General features: G+C 37.9%; 2 protein-coding genes across 3 annotated transcripts in view; one reads left to right on the forward strand and one right to left on the reverse strand.

The window, feature by feature from the left end:
- The window catches only part of LOC135690067 (cadherin-23), a 64146-nt gene that overhangs the window by 14527 nt on the left and 36941 nt on the right, over nucleotides 1-12678 (forward strand). For both annotated transcript variants that reach the window (XM_065207520.2, XM_065207522.2), the window contains exons 20-23: nucleotides 204-383; nucleotides 811-935; nucleotides 1473-1560; nucleotides 1981-2095. In XM_065207520.2, the coding sequence (XP_065063592.2) occupies nucleotides 204-383; nucleotides 811-935; nucleotides 1473-1560; nucleotides 1981-2095 (508 nt within the window). The remainder of the gene's footprint in view (nucleotides 1-203; nucleotides 384-810; nucleotides 936-1472; nucleotides 1561-1980; nucleotides 2096-12678) is intronic.
- Nucleotides 3740-11450, reverse strand: LOC135690068 (extracellular calcium-sensing receptor). The gene is made up of 3 exons (XM_065207524.2): nucleotides 10990-11450; nucleotides 6126-8520; nucleotides 3740-5572 (listed from the first exon to the last, which is right to left on the reverse strand). The coding sequence occupies exons 2-3, from the start codon at nucleotides 7570-7572 to the stop codon at nucleotides 4200-4202; spliced, it is 2820 nt and encodes a 939-aa protein (XP_065063596.1). The 5' UTR covers nucleotides 7573-8520; nucleotides 10990-11450; the 3' UTR covers nucleotides 3740-4199.

A 12678-nucleotide genomic window follows, 5' to 3' on the forward strand; every position in this document is an offset into this window, starting at 1 on the left:
CAGTTTACTTTAATAAATGGCTGTAATTTGTTGAAAATTACTTATTTTCGTAGATATAATCAATAACAGCTAAGATTCAAGACAAATATAACGGCTTATAAGGTTCTATGCGTAAGGCTTTCTCCAGACTGTACTTTCTTCAGATGTTTTTTATTCAGTGAAATTAAACCTTGACAATATTTAAAGTCTACCTGGTCATTTAGGTCAAAATCAAAGTCGAGGACTTCAACGACAACTATCCAAATTTTCTGCAAGCAAGCTATTCGGCCAAGGTCAATGAGTCTGCGCCTGTCGGGTTTGTACTGCTCTCTGTGAAAGCCAGCGATGCAGATGCTGGAGACAACGGGCGGGTTGCTTACTTTATAACAGCAGGAAATGATCAGGTCAGAGCTACGATTTATTACGTTATTGCTTATTTTAAGCTGCTTAAAAAAGATTCCTTCAACTTCAATACAAGTCCAGATTAATTGAGTTTTTTGATGCTCTTTGCAAAGTTTGACTTGCTCCGTTTCATTTACACCGGTTTCTGACTGGCTGTTTGATGATTTCAATTGGTATAGAAATCAAGAGTTGTTCATATATGCATATCTTTATTGTGATACGAAATTCTCTTTGAAGAGGCTGAGAGAAGGCCCTTATTCATTATCAGGGATCAACTGATAATCTAGAATTACCCTCCGAACATATTCAACAGACAAGTTCCTTTTAGATTCTTGAAAATATTCAAAGCAATTCATTTATTCTAATACTTATCTCATTATATTTCTATTTTCCTATGGCTTAAAAATCAAAATATTGGTTTTCTTACAGGGTAAATTTAGGCTTGAGAACTCAAGTGGGGACCTTTTGATTGAGAAACACCTTGACTGGGAGAAGACCTCCACTTACATCTTGAATGTCAGAGCAGAGGATCATGGGATTGTGAAGAAGTCAAGGTAGTTAGCTTTAACAGAGAAGACAATTAGTTTCTTTAATACAATTAGTTTATACGTCAGTTAGCTTAATAAGGCTGGCTATTTCTATTTCCTAGTTAAAAAATGGTTTTATTTTCATTATGATGTGGCAACTTTCAGAATGTCGTTCTTTTATCAAAAGGCTACTTCTTTTAAGATTAATTTATCGGTTATAAGAATGTGATAATAAATTGCTAAAGTTTTATGGTTCATGAAATCATATTGTGTTGTAAATTTCAAACTGTTTTGCTTTGTTTAAAAATGTAAGCCATTGAATTTCTTGGTATTCTATTGTACATCATTATTTTTAATTGTTGCAATAAGGTTTTTATGAACTTTATATTGCATTTTATTGTTATTATTTGTTATATTGCAATGTAATACATTGCGTTGTATTGTATTGTATTGTATTATATTATATTGTATTGTATTGTATTGTATTGTATTGTATTTCATTGCTTGTATAAAAATGCTCTTTTCCAAATGTCATGAATCTAATTATTGATGATATTTCCTTAGGAACGTTTTCGTGTCAATTGATGTTATTGACAGCAATGACAATCCTCCGATTTTTACAGTGTCCCATTACTCGTTTCAAATCTACGAGGTGATTTTAAACCCAATTTTATTTTATTTTGCCCCCATTCCTATTTCTCTGGCAGTTTACAATTATTTACTTTTAGAAATATGTGAGACCAGAGAATGTCAATGCGCACAAACGGCATATACTCGCTTTTCACTAGTTAGTCATTGTGTCATTCGTAAAGCTTTATCGATAGAATTATGTCGTGACAGTTGATTCACGAAAACCATGACGCAGTTTTACCACTTGCAAAGTACAAATCTTTCGAAGAGCTTTTGAATATCCAATGAAGTTCATGGACGTTGTAGTTGATTATCAAATTTTCTTTCGAATTTCTCATTAGAGAAGGCTTTCTTAATACCGTAAGGGATTTTTTATTGATCTGCCAGTACAAAATTTCGTAACTGGGTTATGCAGCACTTTATTGTTTTTATTTTATTCCAGAACACCCCGGTTGCAAGGAGCGTTGGTCGCGTAACCGCTGTTGATGCGGATGGTAAACTTGCCCCAAACCGGAATGGAGTTGTCATGTATTCTATTATAGCTGGGAACGTAAAAGGTTTGTGTAACTTGATATCTTTAAATTTGCAAGTTTTACAATCGAGGAATGGGTTGTTTATCAAAGCCAGATGGCAATCTGAATATCATTTTTATCCTGTCGTTCATTCAATTTCTATTTCCGCTGATTAACAATCATTTATGTAAATATGGATAGCAGCAGCTTGAGGCAACATCCTTGCGATGCACCTTGAGTGACACATATTCTGCGCACCATGACTGACGTGATTGGCATTCCAGAAGCTACTACATCTAATGTATATATTTTAGTGTTGAGCGAAAATTCCGAATTCCAATCAGCCTTACTCGTCGAGATTTATTACCTCAAATACAATGAAAAATGAAGCAATAATGTCCACAAAATGAAGCAATAATGACTGAGTTCATGGCAGAAGAAAGTCTTCCTATATATAGATACGAAATTAGAAAGTTTCTGTGCTAATAACAATATTTTTTATACCGTCCAGTGTAAGTTGCAGCCCCGATGTGCAAGCAGTTTATGGCCTATGCACATGTCTGGCACCATTACCGTGCAAACATACCCCTTAACGTTGCCTCAAACCCTTTACAATAACTTGTACCTAGACCCTTACGACCATTATGAAGATGCTGTTTATGCATCTGCTATGACTCACACTAAACTACATGACCCAATTAACTCCATGCTAGTTTGCATTGTTATCGTTGTTTGTTTCATACCCGTCATTCAATTGCTCTTCAAATTATATCAACAACGAATAAATAAACTCCTTTTAAAAAAACTTAGGCGTTTGTCAGATCTCTTCGATACCTATGTGTTTCTTAAAAATGATATTTGCACCGCATATCTTTTGCAATGCGCTCCTGTGGATTTCATTGAAGGTGTAACCAAACAGGCTTTAGTAGGCACCTGTATATCAACATGAATTAATCAAGCTTCCCTATTCGCATTCTCAAACAATTGGCAATTCTGCACTAGCTCTGATTTCAATTGCCTTTTTACAGGTGGTTAATGCAATCATTTTTCTCTCTCTTAGTTAGCAATTTTCATGAATTTTCGTTGATTTCATTGAGTGGTATCCAACATTCTTATGTTCTCTGCATGGCTTGCCTGTAATATGTTGTAATGTTTGACACCTAGCTTCCGAAGGTAGTTTCAGGACACTGAGAAGCTTATGCCTATCGAGCAGTGTCCTGGTCCTTCCTCTCGATGTAACCACACCTCGCGATTCCCACGCCTGGGAATACAGAGACCTGGCGACTGTCCTCAATCTCAATGAAAATTTGTTCATATCAGCGACTCGAACAACGGACCCTTTAGTCTGTAGTCAGCGCCTATAACCACTGAGCCATCCTTGCTCCCTCCTGTTATATCTGCGTACGGTTCACGACCGCTTACTCTTGTATTCAGAAAAAAATTTCAATGGAATGGAGAAATAAGTTTTCGTCAATCCTTCGTTTCAAAAGGCGACGAATGGACACAGTTGTTTTTAAAGAGAACTATGCTTCCCCTAAGAGGAGGAAGCGAATACTTTTCGTGGGTACTAGCCCTTCCTAAAGTTTCATTCGAAACCAGGGATAAGTTAATTGTACCTCAGTTAGATTTTAACCCATGTCTTTTGTCATCTGCACAAAGAAGAATTGGAAAAAATAAATAAAGCTATACTTTATCACATATCAGCTCTTTAAGGAAAATGAACTTTCTTAAAGCATTTTCAAATAAAGTAACTTCAAATAAATTATAATTTGACCAAAAGAAAAAAAGATATTTTACCTCATACAGAAACTAAATAATAAAGTTACAAATCAAAACGAATGATATTTGATGACATAATAATCCTACAGTTATACTCAGTTGCAAAGTCTCTGTTCAATTGCCTTGGCATTCTAGCTGAGTTCTTGCAAGTTTGCTATTAGCCTAATGTACATTACACTTTATCATATGCATAGAAACAATCTACCAGAAGTAAAACTGAATTTTGGCAGGAATATACAGGTCTTTTAGCATGCTTCATTAATTTTTGTTCACTTCAAATATGTTGCTTTCGACACTGTAAAGCTAAATATCAAAGCCCAAATTCCAAACTAGACGCATTTCCTTGCACCAGCAATGTTGTTTCGCACAATTATCTATTTATATCTGTAAGTGCAACAGGGTCTAGAAGGTTTATATTGGTGAATCTTCGTTCTCTTATCCTATTATCGCCAGAAACTTTCTCCTTCTCTTCCAGCTCTCCTCTATTAACAACCTCGCCATTTGAGCCGCGTCTAAGATATCTTTCAACGGCTTTTGCTTCTATTTTTCCAGGATGGTCTCGGTCCACCCTATGCCTTGTCATCATGAAAATTTGCCTACTGACAACGTCTCTCCTATTGCGTTCTGGGTGAAGAATGATTGTCACTAGTTTTGGTAAAAAGTTGAACCCCCAGATAACAAAACCGCTGACGAAAACGTTGATACACATTACCATTGCACGGTCATTGTGTCGTGCAATGTATATGGTCATCGACGCAAACCAGACAATGTTCTGTGTAAATATAGTCATTGCCAGCCACTTTGCATCGTTAAAAACCTCCGGTAGCTTTCTCGTTCGAAATGCCAACGCACAGCAAACTACAGATAAGCAAAGAAGATACCCGGCTAGCCCCAGGCTTACATATTGAGTCTCTAAGTTGCATTCTGTGTACACTTTGGGAGAGTCTTTGTCTAGAACGATACGATTAACTACGTGTGGATTTTGGAATGCGAAGTATATCGCAATTACCCCAACCGGCGACAATGAGGCCACAAACACGCTAGCAAATTGTGAAGATAGGCCCTGTAGCTTTGTAGCCTTCTTGTGAAACTTCAGTTTGAATATGCACATGTATCGGTAGGCCCTAACAGACAGTATTGAAGTCGCAATAGCCATGAGCAGCCCGGTGCTCATTGGTCGCATTATGCAGAGTATCTTCGTGGGTTTCCCAATGTAGATTGCTGGCGTGAGAAATATCATGAGGAGTGTTACTAATAAGAAGTAAGATAACTCAAGGCTGCTTGCTTTGACGATTGGCGTCGATCGCAATCGAATAAACAAAATGAGCGAGACGAGCACAAGTATGCCCCCGCTAAATGAAATCACGCAGATCACAATGGCTTCTACATCGCTCCAATGTAGGTATCTCTCGATAAGCTTTATGCACTGTGTTTTGTTTGCATTTGTTACGTAATCATCGGAGCACTTCTTGCAACTGTCTTCGCCATACCACCATTTGACGAAGCCATCTTGACATCGAAAGCATTCCCAGCAGCACTTGCTTTTTCCAGGTATCCCAAAATAACCCGGGGCGCAGGGTTTGCTGCAAGACGATCTGCTGACCTGTGTCACCCAACCATTCCAATATATTGTAGTATTCTGGGTAAAGTGAAGCTGCCTTTGCCTTCCGTCCCAGCGACCAATGCGGGTGAATTTCATGCTTCCGTCAGTATTATTCTGCAGATTTGTTATTAAGTAGCCGCCTGTAGAATAAAGAAAAACATCATTTTAAATCAAGGCGAAAATAGCCGATTTGAGATGATAATTCCATATACTGACATGGAGGAGGTGATAAATTTGTTGACTTGATTTCCTTGTTTGATTTTTTTACTTGATTTCTTTCCTTGGTTCCTTTATTGGTTTTCTTTTCGTTAATCTGTGTACCTGTTTTCATTAACTTTCTTGAAATATTGCTGATAAAATGCAAAATCTAAATCTAAGTGCTTTAGCTTTGAAGTATGAATCATCTCATGAGAACTGTGCTGACAACTGTAGCTGCAAATATTATTTTTACAGGCGGAACCCGTGCACGGTTTTCACCGTGAATGTTTACTGGACGAGTTAAGCCTTTTGAATGCTTTGTGCAGTTTTCTCTTTTACAGGTAATAAAGTATGATTTTGTACAGTTTATTATTGTCATGGCAAAAAAGGCATAGTTTGGTCTTCAATAAAATGCAAATTAATTTGTACTTTAAGTGATTAAGTTGAAAGCGAAACAAGAACAGAATTAATCAAAAAGACAAAACAGATAATTACCAATGGGGTCTCCATTTGAATCAAAGCTCATCGGCACATCCAATGCGCCAGTAAAGGTGATGTTCTTCAAATGAGTCAACAAATTTTGCATGTTGACGGCTTTCTTTTCCTTTAGCCAATTGCACTCTGTTGTTGGTAGGCTACCTGTGACGTCACACCCAAGCTCTTTATGCAACGCATGCGCTAGTGCGTAGACTGCGTCCATAACATTGGCGCATTTGCTAAAGGAATAGTCCAAATGTATGGACACGTTGCTGCTTGCAGTCAGATTTTTGCATTTCAGCGTGCTGTAATAGTACTCTTTGAACCACGTATTTATTGCGTAATTGCGAGCATCGATGTTCACCACGTGGGTTTTAAATGCCTCTATGTTTCCCTGCATTGGTATCAGCCCTATCATTCCTCCAATCACGTCCTCCCTTATTCCTAATACGAAGTTATTCTCCCCCCAAGCTTCTGACGCAATCCAGGTTTTACCAGTCAAGTTTTGTTTCTCTGCTTCTTGTAGAATGGCCTGCGCAGAGGGCCATTCACAGAAAAGTATGACGACCTTGGCTTTCGTCTCTGCCTTGAGGTTGGAAACGATTTCTGTAATTTGGTCTTTTGTGGACTGCAAGTTCAACGTGATATCGAACAACGCCTCTACGCCGATGCAGATATCATGATCTTTTGTCGCCTCTTTAAACGCCTCTATACCAAGTCGCCCATAGTCATCGGATGTAGCCACTGTGGAGACATATGCCCAACCAAAGTACCTAATTATATCTGCTAGTGCTTTTCCTTGGTACGTATCAGGAGGTATAGTCCGGAAGAATGTCCGAAAGTTAAATTTATCGGACAGCGATGGACTAGTTGAAGAGTAGCTTATTTGTGGAATATCAAACACATTCAGTATGTAGTTAAGGTTCATTGATATTTTGGAAGAAGCACCGCCGATTAAACCAACAATAGTGCGCGTGTCGTTGTTTCGACAGCTACACTTGTTCTCTGTTACGTTGCTGTATCGCATCACAGTGTGGCGTAACGACTGTAGCATGAGTGATATGTTTAATGCTCTGTCGATGTTGTTGTATCCATCGCATATGATATAGCCAAGCCTGATGCCAGGCAGAAGTCGCCTGTCTTCGTTAATTTCGCGTATCGTTTTGATCATTGCCTCAACCCATGTTATCCCGCTTTTGTTAATGCGAATGCACTTTGTACTGCCGTCTATCTGCTTATCAAGGCTGTATCCGCATGAATTTGCCTGGTTGCAATTATCTGCAGTGACCTCCACGTGAACTGGAAAGACCCCGGCAAGGATAAGGTCTGCATCTGTATCCCGTATCGGGCACTTCGAATCAAGTAACTGATTATATTCAATCAACGCTTCAGCGATCATTAAAGACTTTAAACAAATAAGGAAGACGCTAAACCGGCCTGTATTCATCATCGCTGCGTTTTTCATTCACGAAGATCCTTTCTATCTAACAGAGAAAGAAATCGAAAATTTTTCCAGCCATGTTTCCTTCAGTTTCTTTCGCCAGTAGCGCCTCAAATTCTCTTACGGTCGATCGTTGCTCTAGATATCTCAGCAAATGCAGGTGAAATGAGATGCCGATTCAATTTGATTTTCTTCTCTTAATTACCGTCATCAGAATCGATTGTTCTGACTAAAACTACATTTCCATTCCACATAAATTTAATTGGTAATGTAAATACAGCGTCGAGACATTTCCGTGTAAATCCTTGGTAAATATGAAGTTTACTGTCATAGAACAAGCCTTCCTGCGGTGTTTTCATCTTGATGTTTTGAAGATGGAATAGGCTCCACTAGAACCGAAATTTCTATGTTGTAATAACTGCTTTGACTTGTTAATCCAGATAAGCAGATTAATTTTCTTTTAGAATTGAAAACTTTTGCTAGTTTAGAGAGTTAAGCGATCAGTCTAGAGTTGGCAGATAAGCAAAATACAAATTTCTTTGCGAGCAGCTCTTGGTACTGTCAAACTATATTCCCCGATACATCTTTGCGCAATTCCACGATCAATGATTTCTCATAAACGATTTCATACAGCGTCTCCTTTAATCTTTGTAATTGCCCAGATTCATCAGTACACTATAACCTTGCGTTTTGCCGACTCCGACACTTTTTTGGATGTCATTGTTATCTTCTATTGACTTATGAAATTCGAAAGTCAGATTCGTTTGATGTTAAAACTGGAATATAGCAACAAGCGCAAAGTCGATTTATGAAAGCTCCAATATTTACAAGTTCGTAGATGTAAATAAACAAAGATTGGCTAGTATGCTAGCCATCCATCTTTGGTATCATTGTCTTTCGCTTTTTCAGGTGCTCCATTCGTTTACTTCTGCCTTGTATTAGCGATTATGTTGTTGATTCAAACTCCGTGGCCTGCAATAGAAAATTCGTTTTGTATCAGCCAATGAGTACCTGTTTGCGTATTGACTGCATTAACATGCCTCAAACCTGCTGTACACACTAACAGATAAAGTGTCCCCGCAAGGGTTCCTCTATGATTACGTTCCTGAGCTATCGATTTCTATTCAACCCTACCTAGAAATGAGATTTAATTTTAACTGATTACTTGGTTTCCCGCGATTTTAATCAAACTGTAATGTTGCCATGTGCGTCAGATTGTATCTCTTAAACTATATTTAAGCTTCGCTGCAAATTTTTTATCGGTACCACCTGTGTGAAGTAGCCGGCCCAATAACCACAGAAAACTGTTTAGTTCACAAGCCGCCTTTAATAAGACCTTGTCTAGGGGTGATCCAACAGCAGTTCAGCGCAAAAACAGCGAAACATTGAATCTATGACGCAGCAACGCAACACAAGCGCCAACCAACTAGAAAAATGAACGGAACATGCTACGCAGCAAAACATATGACGCAATACGCACAACCATAAATACTTTTATTATGATAAATTTTGTGATAAAATTTAAGCTCGGATTTGGTAAAATCTAGCAATTATTGATTAAGAATGATAGCCAGGCTCAAATTTCATCGTCAAATTGTCTTTTTATCCATCTGAGTTTTTGAGCAAACAAGAAAAGCACGACTTTCGCGCAAAATGTTTGAGGAACACTCATCAAGCTTGTATTGTGCTAGTATTTTTAATTTTCATAATCCTTTTATGATAAAGAAAGGCAAAATTTGCACTTTCTTTCTCGATTCTTGCCAAATTGACACATTGTGTCGCTTAAGAACGATTTAGACTCAGATGTAGGCTCAGAATTATGACTTTTTGAGAATATCGAGGCTAAGTAAAAAATCAAGGCATCCTTTTATACAAAGCCCTGTTTACACTACACAAACTAACCTGGGTTCGCCCTAGGTTAAAACTAACCCAGGTTAGAATTTTGTAGTGTAAACGCAAACTAACCCAGGTTCGCCCCAGGTTAGTCAACCCATCTCAAAAGGTGGGCTCGCCCTAGGTCGAGCCTGGGTTAGTTTAGATAAAGTGTAGTGTAAACGCAAACCTGGGGCGAACCTGGGTTAGTTTCTTTAGGACGCTTGCGTAGTGACGGAAATGGCGCCGAATGCAAAACAAAGCAAAGCGCGAATCCAGAATTCTCTCATTGTACGAAGCCCGCACTGGGAATAATTGCTTTTAAAGTCGATTTATTGTATTCTGTTAAGTTCACAAACAATATACACGTTGACCGCCGCCAATTTTTTATCCTTGCCTTCAATTTGTGTATGTTACGCATGCGTCGATATCAAACTAACCCAGGTTCGCCCTTGATTCCGTTTACACTACAAAGTCGACAGTTTCCAGTGTAAACGCATCAGGGTTCGACCCGGGTTACTTTTAACCTAGGGCGAACCCAGGTTAGTTTGTGTAGTGTAAACAGGGCTTAAGTGGAAAGTTGGCTTTATGGAAGGCTAAGGAGAAATCCGCAAAAGGAATCGTGCGAAATGAAGCCCCTACACCCTACAAATTTTGTCGTCTTCCTTGAAAATAAAAAACTACCGCAGCCTTATATTGTTTTTCTTGAAATATGAGGTCTCAATTATAATGACTAATTTAAGGAGACAAGCAAATTTAGTGCTTGTAACTTAATTATGCCGCAGGTCTCACCATTCAGTGATTGTGGGTGGCAAAAAGTATTCCTATGATCTTTACATTCACTTTCTATTCAGAACTGTACATAATTGATAAATCGATCAATCGAACTCGCTGTGCAATAAGAAAATTTGCTAATCCTTTTTTATGAAACGAATGCTAGAATTAAAAGGATAATGTTTGTAAGACGTGAAGACGGCCGGACAATCATTTTCTGTTCCCAATTAATGCCATTCACATTTGATAAACTGCATTTGAGAAAATCGGCTTGATGTATCCAACAGTCAGTAATAAGAGCACGAAAGGGGGAAGTAGGTAGAGAAACGCGAAGTTACGTCACACAATGGCAAAAATTCATTGATTTGTTTATTTCATTCGTTGGTAAAAATCTGATCTTGGCTGGGTGACTTAAATCAAGATTGGTGGTTGTGCAGCCTTAAAAATGTCGTGATGGCGACCCGATTTGGCTATTGAATCTTTCTTATAAAAGGAATAAATCAGTGGCGACGAGCCAGTTAGGCTGAGAGGATTAATACCCGAAATGATTGCAAAAATGCCTTGTTAATAAAATATCAACCACAGACCTCTCAAAAGGTTCTTGGCCTTCAGACCAGCCAAGGCCTTGAGTCACAACAACGAATCGACAAAGGGCCTGATCGATTTTGCCTTGCGTGCCAAGATCGCTTATTGTCTGTCATATACTGAAACAGGGATATTTTACAACTGTTGCACGTCGATATACTAAGATGTACATCGATAACCTTAATAAAAAAACTGATTTTGAACTCTTACCGTTTTTTCATGAGAGTTTGTAAGACTGCCCTTCCTTCGCAACCTCACTGTGAACGTAACACAAATTTATCACATGAATCAAAAACATGAATTCCTCTCCATCTCACGGTTTCACACCAAGGAATCACCTAATTTGTATTGATTAAAAAGAGAACCCCGTTGCTTTTTATTCGCATAAAAAAACCAGAACAAAAAACTCTGTTCCCAGTGGCTATCTATATTGTGTTTGAAAACAATGGGAATCGATTATACTAACGCAGTTAAAAGCACATTTCTATCGTCATTTTTATCCATTATTTGGCCTTCATCAGTTCATCAGTCTTGATATGAAGTGAACTATAAACTGTAAATCACTTCTCTGGGCCAGCTGCCTTCTCAGCCACAGCTCTTGTAGAATTTACTGACGTACTTTATTAAACCCTTATCCGACATGAACTCATGTCCAACTTCAAAAGCTTGTAAACTACAGAAAGGGCTCATTGTATGAGTGTATGTTAATGTCCGGGAAACACGTCAAAGTTCTCTTGACTGTTGTTCAAAGTTTGAATTGCATCATCTTTTAACTTTGAATACGAATAATTATGTCGAAATATTACATTAATAAACTTGAGAGGAAGATAATGTTAAATGCAGAAAACAACTCGTTATTTTCATCAAGGTAATTTTCTTGTAAGATGAATTGCCAACGATATAGCAGCTGCAGCCTGCGACGAATTGTAAACAACAGAGGGCCAGTGTAGGATTGCTGCAATGTCGGCACCAGATCTTAATCTTTAAGAATGACGAAACTATAAGTTAAAGCAAGTTAGGTAATGTTGATATTTTGACTGTCATATAGTAAAATGAAAGGGTGGGTGGGCTGTCTTACTTGCGGCTTAAAAAATCTCTGCTTATTGGTAAAGATATTATTAGAAGATTTTTATGATTTGGCTTCATTCATTATTGAAGCGTTTTGCTTTGGATATATGGGCATAGTCAGAAGAACTTTTCTGTGGTTTGGCCATTTCAAGATTCTTTCTTCCACAAGACTTTCGTTTGGTGCGTTGCAACCTATCTTAGCAAACGAACATTCCCAAAATTTCAGTTTTTGCCGTTACGTAAAACGAGAACTGTTCAGGTAAGAATATAGGCCACAAGGATACTGTTACCAACTACAAAACCTCATTCACAATGTTTACAACCTATCGGTAATAATTTCACAATCTAAATTTGATGTTGTTTGTCATTTGACCACTGTACACATCAGTTTTCTTTAGTTTTTATAGTAATTCTACTACATCATTTAAAATAATGACCATTGACGATATTGAACGGCAAGGACCTAGTGGTTTTCTTATGAAACATAATAAATGAAAGTATCCTAGGAAGTATTGAAATAGTCATATACAGCTAAGCTGTTTTCTATTAAGTTAATAGCTTTTTTCTAATTCCCGATAAGCCATTAGCATCTGATTTAGCAACCGAAAATTTAAAGAGCATAAGTCCGAGAACTGATCATTGCGGAACACCATAGAAACAGTCGTTCAACAAGCATTTAAAGAATCATTTACCCTTAATGTATTTCTCTATTAAGTAGACAGCTGTCATTTAGAACCTTTTTATCAAACCAGCAATCATCTGATTTAGTAATTAAAACTTCAAAATCTCTCTTGAATCTTGAATTGATCCGGAAATTATTGTCCTCCAGCA

Source organism: Rhopilema esculentum, chromosome 5 (genome assembly GCF_057945365.1).
Source record: "Rhopilema esculentum isolate cy_ngs chromosome 5, ASM5794536v1, whole genome shotgun sequence".
Classification (NCBI taxonomy): domain Eukaryota; kingdom Metazoa; phylum Cnidaria; class Scyphozoa; order Rhizostomeae; family Rhizostomatidae; genus Rhopilema; species Rhopilema esculentum.